This window comes from Cebidichthys violaceus, unplaced genomic scaffold, assembly GCF_023349555.1.
Source record: "Cebidichthys violaceus isolate CVI_PGR_0920_01 unplaced genomic scaffold, fCebVio1.0.p SCAF_13, whole genome shotgun sequence".
NCBI lineage: Eukaryota > Metazoa > Chordata > Actinopteri > Perciformes > Stichaeidae > Cebidichthys > Cebidichthys violaceus.
The window spans coordinates 7,266,981-7,284,616 of NW_027176296.1; the positions used below are offsets into that span (position 1 = coordinate 7,266,981).

The 17,636-nt window shown below is 38.5% G+C and overlaps 1 protein-coding gene across 1 annotated transcript in view; it reads right to left on the minus strand.

Moving 5' to 3' along the window:
- Positions 1–17,636, minus strand: part of fcho1 (FCH and mu domain containing endocytic adaptor 1) — a 53,476-nt gene that overhangs the window by 20,617 nt on the left and 15,223 nt on the right. Inside the window, exons 3-8 of the mRNA XM_068707585.1 lie at positions 9,762–9,853; positions 5,781–5,855; positions 4,873–5,014; positions 4,444–4,596; positions 2,320–2,424; positions 39–137 (exon numbers count right to left, since the gene is read on the minus strand). Coding sequence (XP_068563686.1) covers positions 39–137; positions 2,320–2,424; positions 4,444–4,596; positions 4,873–5,014; positions 5,781–5,855; positions 9,762–9,853 — 666 coding nt within the window. The remainder of the gene's footprint in view (positions 1–38; positions 138–2,319; positions 2,425–4,443; positions 4,597–4,872; positions 5,015–5,780; positions 5,856–9,761; positions 9,854–17,636) is intronic.

The following is a 17,636-nucleotide window of genomic DNA, read 5'->3' on the forward strand; positions in this document are numbered from 1 at the left end:
TATTCACACTTTAATTTAAAATATAAGAGAAAGCTTACCTGTCCCACTTGAACATGGGTGTCTTCAATGGAGTGGGAGTAACCTTTGATCAGCTGTTTTATCTGCCGCAGGTGGGTTTCCTCGATTTCCTGAAACTTCTGCGCGCGCGCACACACACACACACACACACACACACACACACACACACACACACACACACACACACACACACACACACACACACACACACACACACACACACACACACACACAAATGGTGAGGAAAACAAAAAAAACATCACCATGTGAAATCTTAGAACTCCATAGGTTCATTTATCTTTCTCTGTGGGTCGACATCATTCTCTGACTTTTTGTGCGACTTAAATCCTTTCAAAACCAACCACATTACTTCAAAGCTACACTGAAATCCACTTTAAAACAGCTACTTCTTTAAGTTGTCTTTAAGTTGCTGACATTTTTTTTTACCAAACAGCAAATGCAACTTTTTCAGTAATTATCCTGAGAGGTAGCCAACTTTCCAGTTTGGAAGCCAACTAACTTTGTTTATTTATAATTATGAATATGTATAAATAAATAGGCTTGATTATGTACAGGATATATTTGTTGATATGAAGCTTTCTGTAGAGGCTGATTATTTGTTTCTGACTGGTTTTGTGTTATTTCAGTGGTTGCTTGCTTGTTTTTAGTATATTGGAATATTTATTGCGGTGTTTGTTTCTGTTGTGCCTTTGCCTCTGAGTTTTTTCTTTTTTCATTAAGAGGCAGTCTGAGATGCAACCACAATCAAATAAAACAGAAACTTTAAACTCAACATATATGCAATAAAGTGAAAATAGACTTTAAAGGAGATCTGTGGATTCAGGACCAGCTACAGAGGAGCAGTCAGCCAGCAGAAGAGGCACCGGGTTGCCAGGTCATTAAAGCAGCGATAATTTGAGAGGATTTAGTATTTAACTTTGATCCTGCTTCTAATTCAGCCAACTCATTTGTCATTGTCTGGTTCAGGGGAATTGTCTTGATATAATGCCAGTGGCTTCTATTAGAGAAGAGAGTTCATGAGCAGTGAGCTTTGCCAGTTTCTTTTCTCCAATTAAATGGACAGAGTCCAAGCTGACTCTTTGCAACTGCTGTCAGCCTCCAGCAGGGCACTTCATTCACATCTGACATGTGCCACAACTTCAGTGGCCAGTTTCTCACAGATACTTCAGACTAATGTGTAGTTTTAGACATTTCTTTATTTTGCTCCTAGATTTGTCTAATGCAAGTGGGACAATTTAACAGAAATAAAGACTGTGACTTATTTTAAAAGAGCTCTATATACGGAATTTAGAGCATATCTATTGTATAAGACCTTGAGTTGTATTGTATTTATATCAATATTTACTGTGGCGACTATGGAGCAAAAGAATCGGTATGTGCTTACGTAAATAAACTCAGGACCTGCCGCTAATCTCCTAAAGGAGCGGGGTTGTGGTTAAACACAGATACAGGAAACAGACTTTCAAACGGACTTTTTCATAATCTATTTAGGGCATCAACTCTTTTTAGCGCATCAACCCCTTTTCAACACAGGCAAAAACCACCTCAAGAGAGCATAAATAATGTTTTGGGTAACTGAGGTTTTCTCAAATTTTGCAATGTATTTTGTATGAATACAACTGGACCACAATGTGTCTTTTATCTTACCTTGATGAGACCAAATAAACCAAGCTACCGGCATGAAGGGTGCCTTTAGAGAATTTGTCTTGTGATCCCCTCTAGTTCTATGCTTGATAAAAAAAAGCATCTTAATCTTGTATTTACTTATCTGTTATTCATTTGTTTTACCTTCATTTCCTCTCTGATCTTTTGACACGTTTCTCTCCCAGAATAACATACCCCTTCATACTAATGACCGAATCTTCCCCCTCAAAGCTATTACAAGAAATAATTGGTAAAAAGGATTTCAGTCATCATCTCAAATGTAAAACACGGACACACACATTGGGGTTTGTTGAAGATCTCCATGGAAACAGCAGCACTAACCATGGAAGTGTGGAGGCAGTGATTAAAGGTAATGAGCGAGGGTCAGGATGTGCATGCGTGTGCAAGCAGGTGGGTGTTTAGGAGCCGGGGGTTGAGGTTTCCATTTTTGGGGAAGACATGATAAGAGAATAAATGAAAGGATAAAATGGGAGTTCTTGTGTGGTGGGAGGTTACAGAGAGGGTGAGTCAGGGAGATAAAGAGAAAGATAAAGCCCAAGAGAAGAAGAAATACATCAAAAACACCACATCAGAGGGTGGGAGAGAGACTGACTCCCAGCTGGAGTCAGAGCTGACCTGGGAGGACTCGCTCATCTTCTGCTCAAACTCTCCACCCACGCGGTTGTACTTCTCGATGCACAACGCAAATGACTCAGCCGCTTTCTTAGACTTCAGCTCCGCCTAGCGAGAAAGAAAAGGAAAAGGATAATGATGGCCTTTAGCTACGGACTCTCATTCACAATCCTGAAATAAATATGAATAGCTCAGTGAGTGAATGAGAACAATTTCTGCCCCATGATTACAACTACCCCATTCAGTATTCAGTCTGTACCTTCAAAACAAGAACAGCAATTTATTCCCAGTGCGGACATCTAGAAAATGTTGTTTTTAGTGCTGGGCAACGATTAAAATGTTTAATTGGGATTAATCGCATTATTTGTTTGCGATTAATCGCATTGTTATGCGCAAAATGCAATAATGAATTCAAAAGTAGTGTATTGCGCACTTTTATTTTAAAAGTACTACTATATGAACAAAAGTGCAATAACATTTGGTTTGCAAACACTTTAAACAAATAAGGTGCTTTTTAACAGCAGTATTCCCTTTACACAGTAACAGATAAAATACAGTTAAAATGATTCTGATAATAGATATTCAGCTGGTATTCACAACTTTATTTTCATGTGTGTAATAGATGCAATTTGAAATATTCACCTTGAAAACTGAAAACCTTTCTATGTCATGTTATTTTCTTCTTTTTTTATGTTTGTTAAATTCTCAGTAGCGATAACTAAATTATATGCTTATTATACATATTCCAAACAAAAATACTTTAAAATCTCAACAAAAATAATTTAAATTAATCATTTATTTTTTGCTTTTTTTGGTCAGACACATGCAACGCTGATTAGCGTGTAATACGTGTGGTATTCGTTATAAATGTACGTTAGTACATAGAGGGTGATAACAAGCTGTACTTGGAGGGTCTTAGGACCCAGAGGAATGTAGATGAAGGAAACAGGAAGAGACGGACGAGACGTCACACTAACAGCTGTTCACCGCTGGCTGACTGGTGTTATGGTTTAACCAATGTGTCTGTTGTTGTCGTAGTTATGGCAGCTGTTGCAAATTGACGCATTCGGCTGAAGGTCTCCAGTTAACAGGGTCTCTGGGTAAACCGTAACACCGGTTATTGTGTTAAAAATGTCTGCTTAATAATGAAAAAAAAACGGCGTTAACACGCGATAAAATAATTGTCGCCGTTAATTAATTAATGCGTTAACACGATATTAAGGCGTTAAATTTCCCAGCACTAGTTGTTTTCCATAATTGTCAAGATCAATTGAATAATTAATTTAACCTCTATATAACAGACACTCTTGTCTCAGAAGTGGAAAACAAGAAACAAATGTATGATGGACTTTAGGGTCACAAAACAAACAATAATAATACGACATCCAACATCCCAGAGTTAAGGAACAGTGATGCAGGACACTGAATCTGTCAAGTCCCAGTTCACATCCAGCTGTCCACAGGATGTACTGAGAGACACATCGAGTAGCTCTGGAAAGCTGTATGTTTGATTTATGCCTTTTATGAAATTGTGAGATTAAGAAATCATGGTCAAAGGGTTTGTTTTAAAACAACTAAATCACTATATAAACACAAATCACTTATCCTGGGGATGCGTTGTGATGACCACAAGGAGAGAGGTGCGAGGCTGAATGAACTATTAAAGAAGACTATTTACTATTGAGACAACAAATAATGTCATAAACATCACACTGGTACTGATATTATGTTGCATTGCAAAGGAATAACACTGATTTATTATTATGAATAAAGATAATGTAGACTGTGACAACAATATGACAATCACACATGTATTTATATTATATCGCACCCTCTTAGATCTCTTCTAAAATAAGACGTGTTGTTTGTGGGATCTGTCCTCTAAACTACAAGATAACTATGTGTTAATAAATGTTTGTGCTTGTTTATTGTCTGCGTCACAAAGTCTAAAGATAGAGCAACGTAAACAAAAGACTATTAAACTCCAGAGAGCAATCCAGGAGCTAGTGTGAAAATATTGTTTTTTCCGTCCCCAATTTCTGTGAACCAACCCTCTAATATTTTTTCAAAGGACAAAAATCTGAAGAAAAAAAAAAAATCTTGAAAATAAATAAAGTTGTTGCTAACTTTCTCCACTTCCTTCTGTGGAGCTCCCTCCTTCCTGAGCCGGTCCAGCTCCAAGCACTTGGCGTGGTACCCCTCCTTTGACTTCAGAAGGTGGCCGCTCTGAACCTGCAGTGCCTGCACCGCCTCAACTGTTCCCACCATCTCCTCCTTTGTCTGGGTGACACACACATAAAGAAAAAGACAACGCATGAACATCCTGAACAGATCATCATTGTACTTTAAGGGAAAACGCACCGATTACCATGAAGGGACAAGACAGTAATGGGATATTCTATGACATAAATTAGATGAGAATGACAGAGTCTCGATGAAGGGCAAGTAATGAGAAAATCTGTCTCAGTCTATCTTCACAGAAACTCACCCAGGCACATAAAATCAGCCAGTCTGCGGTCAGGATAGTGGTAAAGCATCCTGATCCTAGGTACTTACTTTGCGGTGAATTTTGACCTGATCGTCTCCGTACTTGTTGATGTCCCGGATGAGATCGTTCATCTTCCTCATCAGTTCGAGGTGGCAGAGGGCCAGTTTGTCTGAAGACACCCTGAACACATCCCACATGGGAGCAAAGGTCCTAGGAAATACATACACAAGCATTAAGCACACACAGGAGACTGTTGGTACAAACTCTCTCTTCATTTAAGATTTATTGTAATACCAAGAGTCATACTATGGACATGTTGAAATATGATCTTTTTCGAGACTTTGCTAAACAAAGCTTTGAACCAAAATTAAACTAAATAACTAAATAAGGAACAACCTCATTTTAAAGAAGGAAAAAGCATCCTTAGGTATTTATTAAGAGTTTAACATTCAGAAACTCTGCTTTATCTGGAGTATGGGTGTGGACGGAGCCCTATCCATTTCAAAACAATGATAAGAGCCCAAACAAAAAAAATATTTCTACAGAGCAATAACTATAAACTTCTCTGCCAGAAATGTGAGCATTCATGAAAGACCCCCATCATTCATAGCAGGAAGAAGATTAATAAATATGTTTTTAGTGCCTGTAATGGTTAAATGTGCTCTTTGATGGTTCCTATGCAGTCACTTGCAGGAATCCATATGCAGTATTTGTTGTTTTATCCAACTATTCATTACTAGATGTATACATTTACTATTTTGAAGAAAATCTGTCATATAATAAATAGAGAAGAGGGCACTATTTTAATTATAAATATGAACATTTGGTGATGCAGATGGTACTCATTCATATCTCATATGCAGCCATATGACCATAACATGTACAATTACAGTAGTAAAGCCTTTCAATAGTATAAATTCAACCATAGGGGACGAGGACGGGCTGTTCTGGTCTATGTTAACATGGTGGTACTCACCCCTGTGGACTTCCGTTGCTGGCCATCTTGGCCAGTTTGCTCATTGATTTGGAGTAAGTCTCTTCAATAGCAGCACTGCAAAAACAAACATTATCATAACCGGGAAAAACAATACAATAACTCTAATTAAGAAGAGACACACAACTTTAAACCTCTGGAATGTATGTGTGTATGTATGTATATATGTGTGTGTGTGTGTGTGTGTGTGTGTGTGTGTCTCAGAAGATACAAGTCTCTTTCTTTTAGTTAACTTTCTAAAGTTGCCAGTAACCCCACAGGAAGAGTAGTGTGTGCTTTGCTTTCTTTAAAATGTAAATCCTTCTAAATAACTTTTAGACTGGCGAGTGTAATGTACTCCAATAACACTTCCTCACAAGGCTATTGCCTCTGCTAATGGCCTCATATGATATGTTCTCTATCTGAAGCTTACTTTGTCCCAAACTCTGGGCATCCAACATTAGAGTCAGACAGATAAAGATTCATTTTCATCAGTGTTGGGTAATTGTTGCAATAAGCCACATTTAAATGAAGATGGAGTTATTTTGCAAAGGCTGGCATGAAACTTTAATAACCATCATCTGTTGGCCCTGAAGAGAAAGAAGGAAGGAGTATTGATCCAAACATCCTGAGGGTGAACAGAACCACTTGCTACAGAAAGTCATTAACAATAAACAAGCAGTGATGCAGACATTGTTGGAACTCATATTGGATCACAAGCAGGGCAATCAAATATTTTTATTTTCAAATTATATTTGTTTTTTTATGTTTCACAGTTTTGTTATATTTTCAATAATTTGAATCAATTAAGCCTGAAGTGATGTCTTCAAATTCTTTATTTGTCTACATCCAACGGGTGAACACCTGCACTGACTTCAAACTACACATTTATACAAAGCAGCTATAACTGATATTATTGCTCAAATCTGCAGCTTTTCTCAACTTCACAGAGTTTTATAGTTTTGAGCTTTATAGCATATCAAGTTTCAGCTCATTGTTTAATTACATGGCCCGCAACTTTTCTGTTTTGGTTCACACATACCGCTAGTGTTTTTTTGGCCACATCAGGCAGCTGTGATCAGTGAAATAGCTCCCAAAAATGTACACTTCCTGCCCAACGCCAAACAGCAGACTGACCCAGAAGAGACTAGCTGGTGAACATATTGGATCATTTAGCAGATAAAGAGACATATTTCCTCAGGAGTTAGTAAAGCAACCAAAAACAGAACTAAAAGTGAGTTAATCTCGGACTTAAATTTGTGGACACACACACGACTTCAGGTGAATAATAATGTTGCTCTATAAATGCTGGAGGTGTAAACAAGCAACTGTTTGCTAACTGAACTGTTTGATACCATATCAACCTAAAGGGGGTAAGTCAATACTGTGTTTACTAATTGTTTCTGCTTCCCTGAAGGGGCCAAAATAAAATCAGTAATTGCAAGATTAAATAGACAAAGTTTCGATCCCAATCAGTTGATTTTGACCTGGGATCAAACCGTGTCTCTCTAAATAGATTTTTGGTTTGGAATCAGTGTGCAACCACTACTCTAGTTTATAGATTCTGTTTTCCAGTATACTTACACAAGTACGTGTAATGTGTGTATAATTACACTCTCTCCACATCCAAAATAGTTTTACTTACAAGCTGCAAATTCTCACTTTTGATATGCTGATACAAGCAAACAATTGGGATTTTAACTAGATAAATGCCATTCATTCATTCAAAATGGTCTTTGAGGACCAAACCGTTAGTTCTGCAACTAATGGTTAAATTCTTTATCAATTATTTTCTATTTTAATTGATTAATTATTTAGTCTATAACATGTCTGAAAATAGTGAAAATGTCCATCAATATTTACTAAAGCCCAAAGTGATGGCTCCAAATGTCTTGTTTAATCCGATTAACAGTCCAAAACCCAAATATATTAGGTTTAGAAAAGATGGAACTAGTGAATGTTTGGCTTGAAAAATGACTTAAACGATTCCTTGATACCCAAAATAGTTGCAGATTAATTTTCTGTCGGGACACTAATTGATTAACTCATTCTAAAATTATTGTTTCAGCACTTGTCAAACCTGATAGCTATTGAGTGCCCACTATCAATGGTGCCCCGCTAACAAAAAGTATCAATACATCTCCATTAAACTGAGTATCAGCGTGACTCACTGTAGAGGATATAGCATGCTGTCACTGAGAGACCTTGAGAACACGGTTGGAGTTGTTGTGGTACTTTAACTGAGTGTTTTATATGGTGTTTTATATCAAAACAACCTTTAAGGCAAGTGGCGAGAGAGAAATTGTATCAAAACAATTGCCTTTCCTCCGACCTGCGGGATTGCACACTATTTTACCCACAGTGGCCCTATTTCATTTCCTGACTGCTGATTTGCTGTCTGCTGCTGTCCGAGTAAGATAAGTGAATTTCCCCCTGCGAGGAATGTGCACATTCGCTGAATCAATGTCAGGATTATATCACTGGTCTGACAGAGCGTTCTGTGTGTGTTAACTTCCCGCTGTGAGAGCACAAACTCCTGAGGGAACCTCATTACTACCCTTCATTTACTCACTGATAAGTTCCTAATAAGAGGACGGGGTATTTAATAGAACAAACTACCCACTGTGAGAGGACAGTTTTAATCAGATAACTGACTTCCCCCTTAGCTACTGTTGTACGCCTGTTAAGCTTTCAGTTGTTGCACAGCATTAATGTATTTCACAATGATAATAGTAGCAGGATTTTATAATTCATCATAATTTTAAACAAAGTGTCTTTGATTTCAGACAGAAGTTAATAAAAGCATGCTCTTTGTTTTTTGTTGATGTCAGAAATTGCGATAGATGCTAGCAGACTTTATCAGCTGTAGCTAGCTAGCTAATTGAGCTAATGCTAATGTTCTTAATGAGTTGTTCATCTCCGGCTGACTTTTTAACGTTTCCAGCTAAATCATTTTAAAAAGGTAAATCTTGTTAAATGGGTCTTAAATACACACCTGAAGGCTACATACATGCTATTGTGTTAAAAGACTTCGGCTAAAGCTAACAGATCCTAGGCAAAATTAACCGTCACCAGTTTATAATCCATAGTTCAAGCATATTTTTGTTTGGCTGTTTATGTTACGTACACACTTGTTCATATGTTCACACTATGTTTCACTTTAAACGTTACAAGAGAAAAGGCCCATTTCAAGCTACACTTGAGTATTGCAATATTATGTTTTGTGATACTGTACGATTCTCAAAAACACTATTGATTTTAATAAATAGTTACATGCAAAGATTCGTGGTTCATTTTGTGTTGTGTTTAAACTCTGAAACACTAGATAGCAATGTTGTAATCTATCAAAAAATAGTGATATAATGTTGGAGGTTACAGTGACTGTGATGATGCAAATGTAGATCCAACTGTTCAGTTTGCATTACAAATGAACTTTTGTTTACTCACATTTTGTGATATATCGCCTTGATTACAATATCACAATATATTGCATCTTAATCTATCCCCAATTTCTACATTGTCCTCTGTCAAATACAGACATAAAAGCGAAAACAAATAAAACATAAAAAAAAAAATCTGATTATTTAAACCCAGCAGTTGCAGACATGGATACAATGTAAAGCTCTGACATTGAGGGATAATTCACCTTTTCAGGCTTGTGGGTGAGAGAGTTTTCGAGAAAGTGAGCTCAACAAGTAGCACAGTAGTGAGGACAAGGGCCAGAGATCAGAGCAGAGAGGGAAGACTGAAGCAGTTTCAACAGAGAAAGACTTGTTAAAGTCTTCTCTGACAGGACCGTGAAACACACGGCGAGAGAAAAAAAAAAATCCAAAACAGGTCATTTATCATCTCTGTGCTTTTCCCCCAACCTTGGCATGGTCTGTCATCTTGAATACAGATTCAAGAATGTGAAATTTCTCCACCCGAATCCCATCACGAGCACCACCTCCCACACAGATATTCACAAATGCACACAAACCTTACCTCTCACGGACAAACTCGGCTAGCTCCTTGGTTGCCAGCTGGCCATGCTTCATGTTGTGGTAGAGCACGTCAAAGCCGGCATTTTTCTCCCCCTGCCAAGATAGAAATAAAAACACACACACACCGTCTGTTAGCACCCAAACGAGGAACATAAAACCAGTATTAGAAAGTTAGAGAGTGATGTCAGTTGGTGCTTCAGTAACGTAATATCACATTTGTTTTGACTTTGCCTTATTATATTTTTGCCAATGATGTTCCTCTAAAGACAGTCCAACTCATCCCAGGAAACATTTCACTATTAGTCACATAGAGAACATTCAACAAACATTTGGGGCTCTGCCAACATTCATATGAAAGCAGCTTTGGATTCTGTTTAGAGTTGAAAACCACACTGACATCAATAGACCTTATAGATGTGTGTAGAGGCCCATTTTATATATATAATATTAGCTTAGTTTTAAGTTTTACTTAAGATGAAAAATAATTATGTTTTTGTTTCTCAGCTGATCAGATTGTATATAGGCCTGTTTTAAACAAACCTTTCAAAGACGTTGATTAGTAACAGTGTTCCGATATGATTTGGCCAGAAAAAGCTACTTAATAATTATTTAACTTTATAGGTTTTATAAGTATTTTTGCACATTCTGGGCTATAGTTTTCCTTATCACTCTCTGTTACACGCCACACAACAATATACAGATTTTGATCTCAAGTAGGTCATCAATACTCAAGGTAACCGGTCCATCATACCTTACAAAACACAAACCAAATAAAGTTACATTTTAGTTTAGTTTAGTTTTTATGCTCTCACAATCGCTCTCTTGTTCATTCTCTTTTGTCTATCATCCTTCTATCTCATTGTCATTTTATAACTTGGTTTCACAGCTTATTTGTGTGTTGGGAGGATTAATAGCTAATAATAATAATAATAATAATTGTATGAGATAATCTAAATTCATGTCAAAATAAGCAAAAATCAAAGTAAAAACATGATTTGTCATTATTTATTAAGTGCTCCTGTGCTTGTGCATTTGTGTCTCCCTTTAGTTCCCGGTAGGTGGAGAATGCATTGGTCAGTACATCTGTAAGTAAGTCTGTTTGTGCACCCAGTTGCAATAACATCACACACATTTAGTTTGAAGACCATCTTTAATTTTCCCATATAAAACCATGTGTATTTCACTTTTGAGAGTTGGCTTGTGTACAATAAAGTGAAAACCAAAATTGTTTGGCTGAAAATGATCATCTATGAAGGACCCTTATTGCTCATTATGAGAAACTGGTGGCCTCATACGTTAAATCAGAAATGCTCATTAGTATGGCAACATCAGTAACAGTTTTGTTTAGATATTGACATGGTTTTTCTGCACTAATAGATACTTGACTATCTGGTAGAGAATACAGTCATTTTGGTGATTTTATACAATTGGCTGTGATGAAAGAGAGGGACAAAACTGACATGTCATGTTTTTTTGCTGATGTTTCACTATAAAGCCAATTACTGTACATGCTGCTCCTGCTCAACACTGGAAACTACCCCGCTGTTTGCTGTACATTAGTCGAGCAAAGGCCAACATGTAAAATGTGAGAAAACCACAGCGCTGGATTGTTGTTCACAGAAAAGTTGCCTACCTTGCAGCTAAGCAGATTTGACACAGACTACAGCAACACCTCCCACCCATCACTGTCGTAATCACACAAACCTACACCTGTGTTAACACAAGTCTTCATAATCTGAAAAAGAGCATGACGGCGCTATTACAAATAGACCGTGTCGTTTCTTCTTGGGCCTTGCCACATTTTTGAGTCGAGAGACAGCTGGGACGTCTGTGCAGACAGAGACACAGACAGCTGCTTCTTCTAAAAATACCCCGTCGGAGGAGAACAGACCAGTTCCCAGGTACCAGGGGAATGGCTGGAATGCCAAGGGTCACCCAAAACCACACACACACACACACACACACACACACACACACACACACACACACACACACACACACACACACACACACACACACACACACACACACACACACACACACACACACACACACACACACACACCTGCTCAGTGAGCATGCATAGCAGAGACACAGCTACTGGACTGTAGACTCCCAGTGGTCGGGAAGAGAAACAGGAGGCGTCTCAGACAGATTGACGATGCAAGACCTGACGGAAAACACCAAGCGAGCTCAGCCACTGAAGCATCACTGCTGACCTCAGCTTCTGTCGTCAGACGGCAACCTTCCCTGAGCCTTTTCCTCATAGTGTAAGAAAAGCAAAAGAGAGAGCATACTGGACAGAGAAAAAGCTGCTTTAAAATGTTTGTACCCCATTGAAGATCAGACAGGGTAGAAACATTGCCTTCATTCATCTGATTAAGATTTTACTCCTGTGTGCAGGTTACACCTGAAATCAGTTGACCAATCAATTAGTCAATAAAGCTATGAATCGTTTCAAGCAATAAGACCATAGTGTCTATAGATCCAGCTTCTCAATTGTGAGGATTTTCTTCTTGTCTGTCTCTTATGTGATGATGAACTGAATATCTTTCAGCTTTGGGTTGTTTGTCAAACTAAACAAACAATCTGAAAATGTCACATTGGGCACACAACTGCCTTCCTGCATCTTGTTTCCTAATAAAATGCCAATAACAAGGTTAGGGTAATATTTGCATCTTCTGAGACAAATGTCAAATCTGCTGTTTTCAAAAAGGTCAGTTCCCCCAAAACACAGAAAAGCACTATACATTTTTAATGAAGGATGTTGTATTATCCTGTGGATTTTTTGGATTATATATTTCTATGATGGAATTGAGTTTTTCAAATGTCATTTTTCAGTGTTGTGAACACCGCAAGTTAAGTTCTAATCGCCACAATTGTAACTCAATTTATATCACAAACTTTATTAGATCAAAACAAAACTATCTGCATCGCTGCAGGATAGTTTGTTGTTATATGAATTGGATGAACCGACACTTTATACTCCTGTTAAGTAAAACAAGATGTCTGCCACTGCTTTAAGTTTGATTTATAAAGCTATTGTTTACCACATTTACACTAAACAAAGCATGAAACAACCAAAATCAGCTGTTTTCCATCTCATCCATGTTCAGTCCAATTTTCACCTCTTCTTGACAAAATAATAGGGTTTTGTATTATTACATTGTATTTGAATGCTTTGACATGAGCTTTTTTATAAACAATGGGCGTTCTGCAGCAGTATAGTGTTGTTCATTGGCAGGGACAGTTGGCAGACGCCTTTTGTTGAAACTCCAACCTCCCCACAGAAAGGTGAGCTGACACACGCTGACACACACACACACACACACACACACACACACACACACACACACAGACACAGACACACAGACACACACACACACACACACTACTGTTTTGCAAACAGTATTTGATAATGATAAGTCTTGTTAAATATTTGAAAAGGCAAATATGAGCAGTCTGTGCTCTGAGCGATATGCCGTAACTTTATTGCAGCAGCATTTTAGCTGTTAAGCATATCATATCAACTTTTGCAAAAGCTCCAATATCTATTTATTATCTTGTCAGGAAAACTGCTCACAAAGACTCCATCATCATCATCATAACTTGATATGAAGAAGTTTGAAATTTTCGGCATCCCAACACTTTTTAGGCCACTGTCCATTTTCTAGTTTTGACACCACTAAAGCTGCCAGAATACGTCATCAGAAGCATTTGTCAGATCTCCCCTCCCCCCACACCACACTGGATTGGGGGGCTGTCCAATCTTCACACCATCAATTTTTTTTCATTTGCTACACAACTATTTCTGTCACTTTCGTGTGTACAACCAAGTGCAAATCTATGATGTCAGAAAGTATTGACAGACAATCAAACCCACTGTTGGTTTTGGTGCTTTCATTCTGGGATTTACTGACAATAACAAATCTATAGAATATCAGCAGTCATATTCTTTAACAGCAATGAATGTTCTGTTTGAAGATTCATGAATAACTCACATTAAAATGTAGCTCGACCAGCTTTTATAAGAAGGCCCATTGTAAGGGAACACCTGCCTCAGACTGGCAGGTGCAACAAAAATGAAATCTCTCTCTCTCTCTCTCTCTCTCTCTCTCTCGACACAGAACTACACTCCTGCATGTTTAAGTGTGCATGTTCTTGATTGTGCAAACAGCTGCGAGTTGGTAGTTGTGGATGTCGTGTCATGCCCAACAATCTGATATCACATAACAGGAGAGCTGCCAATCCACCGACAGTCTCCCTTAAGTGTCTTCAAGTGTCGTGATGTATTCCTTAAGCCTTCAGTGAATGACAATCCTTCATGTCTGATATATGCAAACCCCCTCTTCGCTCCCTTCTTGGTGATCTCTTTTTTATCAATTAAGTTGACCGTTTTGGTCACGCACGATGGAGTCCATTACCATAACAAAGAGGGGAATGATGGGAGAGGAGAGGAATTGAGGGGGGGGGGGGGGCACGGGGAGGTGTAAAATCTGTACAGGGGCAACTTTCTCATGAAGACTTCTGAAGACAACCGGGAGCTGTTGGGGATCTGCTGAAATTTGTTAAGGGGGATGGTAAGCAGCAGGGAAATTATCATTTCATCTCAGTAAATCAAACACAAACATTGCTCTGTTAGGAGGTTAGGATCCCTGCTTTTTCCCTCACTTCCTCAAACTGTTTATTATTGTGGTGGTAAGGGCTATTGAAGTCTTTGAGCTTTAAACAGCAGTGTGCCGATCTTCAATCTCAAACCGTGTGTGAGTGTGTGTGTGTGTGTGTGTGTGTGTGTGTGTGTGTGTGTGTGTGTGTGTGTGTGTGTGTGTGTGTGTGTGTGTGTGTGTGTGTGTTGCCTCTGCAGAGTTTTGTCTCTCTAACTGTTCTCACTTGATTCTAATTAGACACATCTTCAGACTTCCCCTTAGGCTTGTATGAAACTAACTACAGAAGGTGAGGGAACCTTGGGCTGAGTTGAACTCTGTGCTGCAGGGCCTGCTTTACTACAACAACTAAAAAGATCTTTCATCTGCATGTTTGCCTGCAGAGGATCTCAGCTGACGTTTCCTCAAGAACTAAAAGTGCTGTACTGCTACAAACTTTCATTCACAAAAAATGGTTCCCAGCAAGCAAAACTGGCTCAGTTATACTGAAACTTAAGGTTTAGCAAATTCCCATTGTGTTTAGAACACAATGGGAATTTGCTGTCAAATAGACGGAATAATAGATGATTGGCACTCAGCATGAACCCCTCCTACACTTGACCGGATGAACACAATACTCACTGAGCTGTCTGTAGTTGCTTCTGATTTTCCAAATAAAAAAATGATGATGAACTTTTTCAGAAAAATCTAATTTCTCCTAAAATATCCACCAAAAATTACATTTTCAATATATTTGAGGCATAAAAAGACATGCAAAAATGAAGTGATAGAAAGCCTGTACCTGATGGATTAGTACAGTATGTACTTAATGAGAACACATAAAAGACCAGGGTGAAACAAGTACAAACGTATATCCGAATCAAACTAGGAAACAGTTTGCACATCTCTTTTCATACATCCTGAGGGAATAAACGTTGGATATTCAAGAAAACTTGCACAACCTGTGTACACAACAGTACACTAGTGAATCAGCTGACTGCAGCCCAGAAGGAGGTGACAAACCGGTTTTAATTTTTACTTAAAAGTAATATTGTGAATGCAGGACTTCTATTGGAGTATTTCTACACTGTGTGTACTTTATGCTACTTTTACATAAGTAAAAGATCAAAGTACTTCTTCCACCACTGCCCATTCCCATTGAAAAAAGTTGCTTCATCAAGACTTTTGTGAAGTGAAGTTTTGCTCAGCTTGGCTCAGGCTTTATGTTACAGTGCTTCATTCTCTGGCAGAGCGGTGCCTTTAGTTCTGGCTATTTGTCAAATCTGCCCTAACAGTCTGTCTGAGACCGGTTCAAGTGTCCGAGGACATTCCTGCTGTGTAGCACGGCTCTTCAGTCAGATGAAACTAAAAAGGTACTGAGTAGAACAAAAGAGAAAAGACAATTATGCTTCTCAGGGCCACACAAGTGAGCCCGGTGGTCACTCAGACGTTTGTGTGTTTCTTTTATACTCGTCTGTAACTTGAGTGACGTGTGACTTTTTTCTGTGTCCATTTCAGGAACCGAAAACATGATGCATCTGGCTTCAGCTGTCATGAAAACATTGCGTTTAGTCTTGAAATTTGTACTGCTTTGCTGGTTTTAAACATCTCCCTATATACCTAAAAAATATTTTTGTTTTTTATTCTTGTGAAGTTGCTATTGGGCCAAAATTGTCACAGGTAAATTAAATCAAATTCACTTTCTGTCACCGCAATTTTGACAAGCTGCAAATGGACCAAAATACAGAGAACATGTGATCTAGCTCTGTACGCCACACAATGTAGCTGCAATATATCAGGCAGCTGTCAAAAGTAAAGCTGAAAACATCTCACCCCTGCATCAGACAGTATATCACCGAGACATCAAGCCAGCCGACTGCTGCGAGTTTCGCTGACTCACAGAAACTTTTTTCTGCTGACTGGGCAGGTCGAGCAGCCAGAACAGTCCCACAGCAGAGAGGTGTCAATAACATCAGGAGCAGGTAGCAGCAACCCGTCATCATTGATGGCTTTAGACTAATTTGCTGTGTGGGCCGGTCTGAGAAATCCACCTCTGCTGGTCTAAGACGCTTTTATTTTGCCTGCTGTGTTTCAGAAGTAAGAAGTAAAGGCTATATGGATAGTTCCCGAAGAAATGTTTTCTTTTCTTTTTTCTGTTACACACACTGGAATATGAACAGAAATATAGTAACTCTTATATCGATTTCTCTCTTAGCTTATAATATAACTTGGCACAGAACAGATCTCAGAGGAACGATTGAGAATAAATGAAACGGTTGGATGTTAGGAACAGAGGATTGGTGGAGAGATACAATTAAAGAAGAGAGTAAGGGTGGGACACATGGGAAGGAGAGAAAAACTTTCCCACTGTGCGTTTACTGTTCTTCACCCCGAGAGGAAAAACCCCATGACTCAAAGTGATGAGAGAACAACAACGTTGGCGTCATTAAACTGAGAAGCAGGCAATAATAAAAAAAAAAAAAACACTGGCCGTTGTTTGTGTGTGTCTCTATGACAACACACTGTTGTATCTGCAGGCAAAGAGAGATGTTTCTAGGAAGTGAATGAATAGAAAACAATACTGTATACTGTATCGCCTCAGAACAGAACAGCTTGCTAAACTATACTGTTATTCTTTAAAATAGTTCATTTAAATCCCCAGGATATCATGCAGACTCACATCAAGGACATTTTACGGTCTATTCACAACTGCAGAGAGAGAATCTAGAGTCTGTACCGAGAGGGGAATATTACTAAAGATCCATCTACAGGTCGCCTTAATAATGAATACAAGCATTTTTTTTGTTGTAGCGTTCATTTCCTACTAAAATCCGACCAGAATGAGGATACTGCTACTGTAGTGAAGCTGGTGTCCCAACTGAAAAAAATCAAGTATTCTCTCTTATCTAAATCTGTGGATGAGTGAGCTTCAGGTTCAGGGTGGCCATTGTGCCGTCACAAAGATTGTGGAGAAAACAAAAAATAACAAAAAATTTTAAAGATTTTGCTGCCTCTTTATTAAGTTTAGATGCCCGCAGCAGACTAAAGTTGTAGTTTGATTAACAGGGTTAGAAAGGTTGTTTGCATTGTGTATACTGTATGTCCTGTTGTGTTTAATGACTCAACACAACCAGCACAAATAATGAGAGGGACGATAATAAGACCGACCGTTTAGTTTCTGTTTTTGTCCCCAAGCTCATGTTACCCAAACTCTAGTAGGGTAGGGTTTTTGT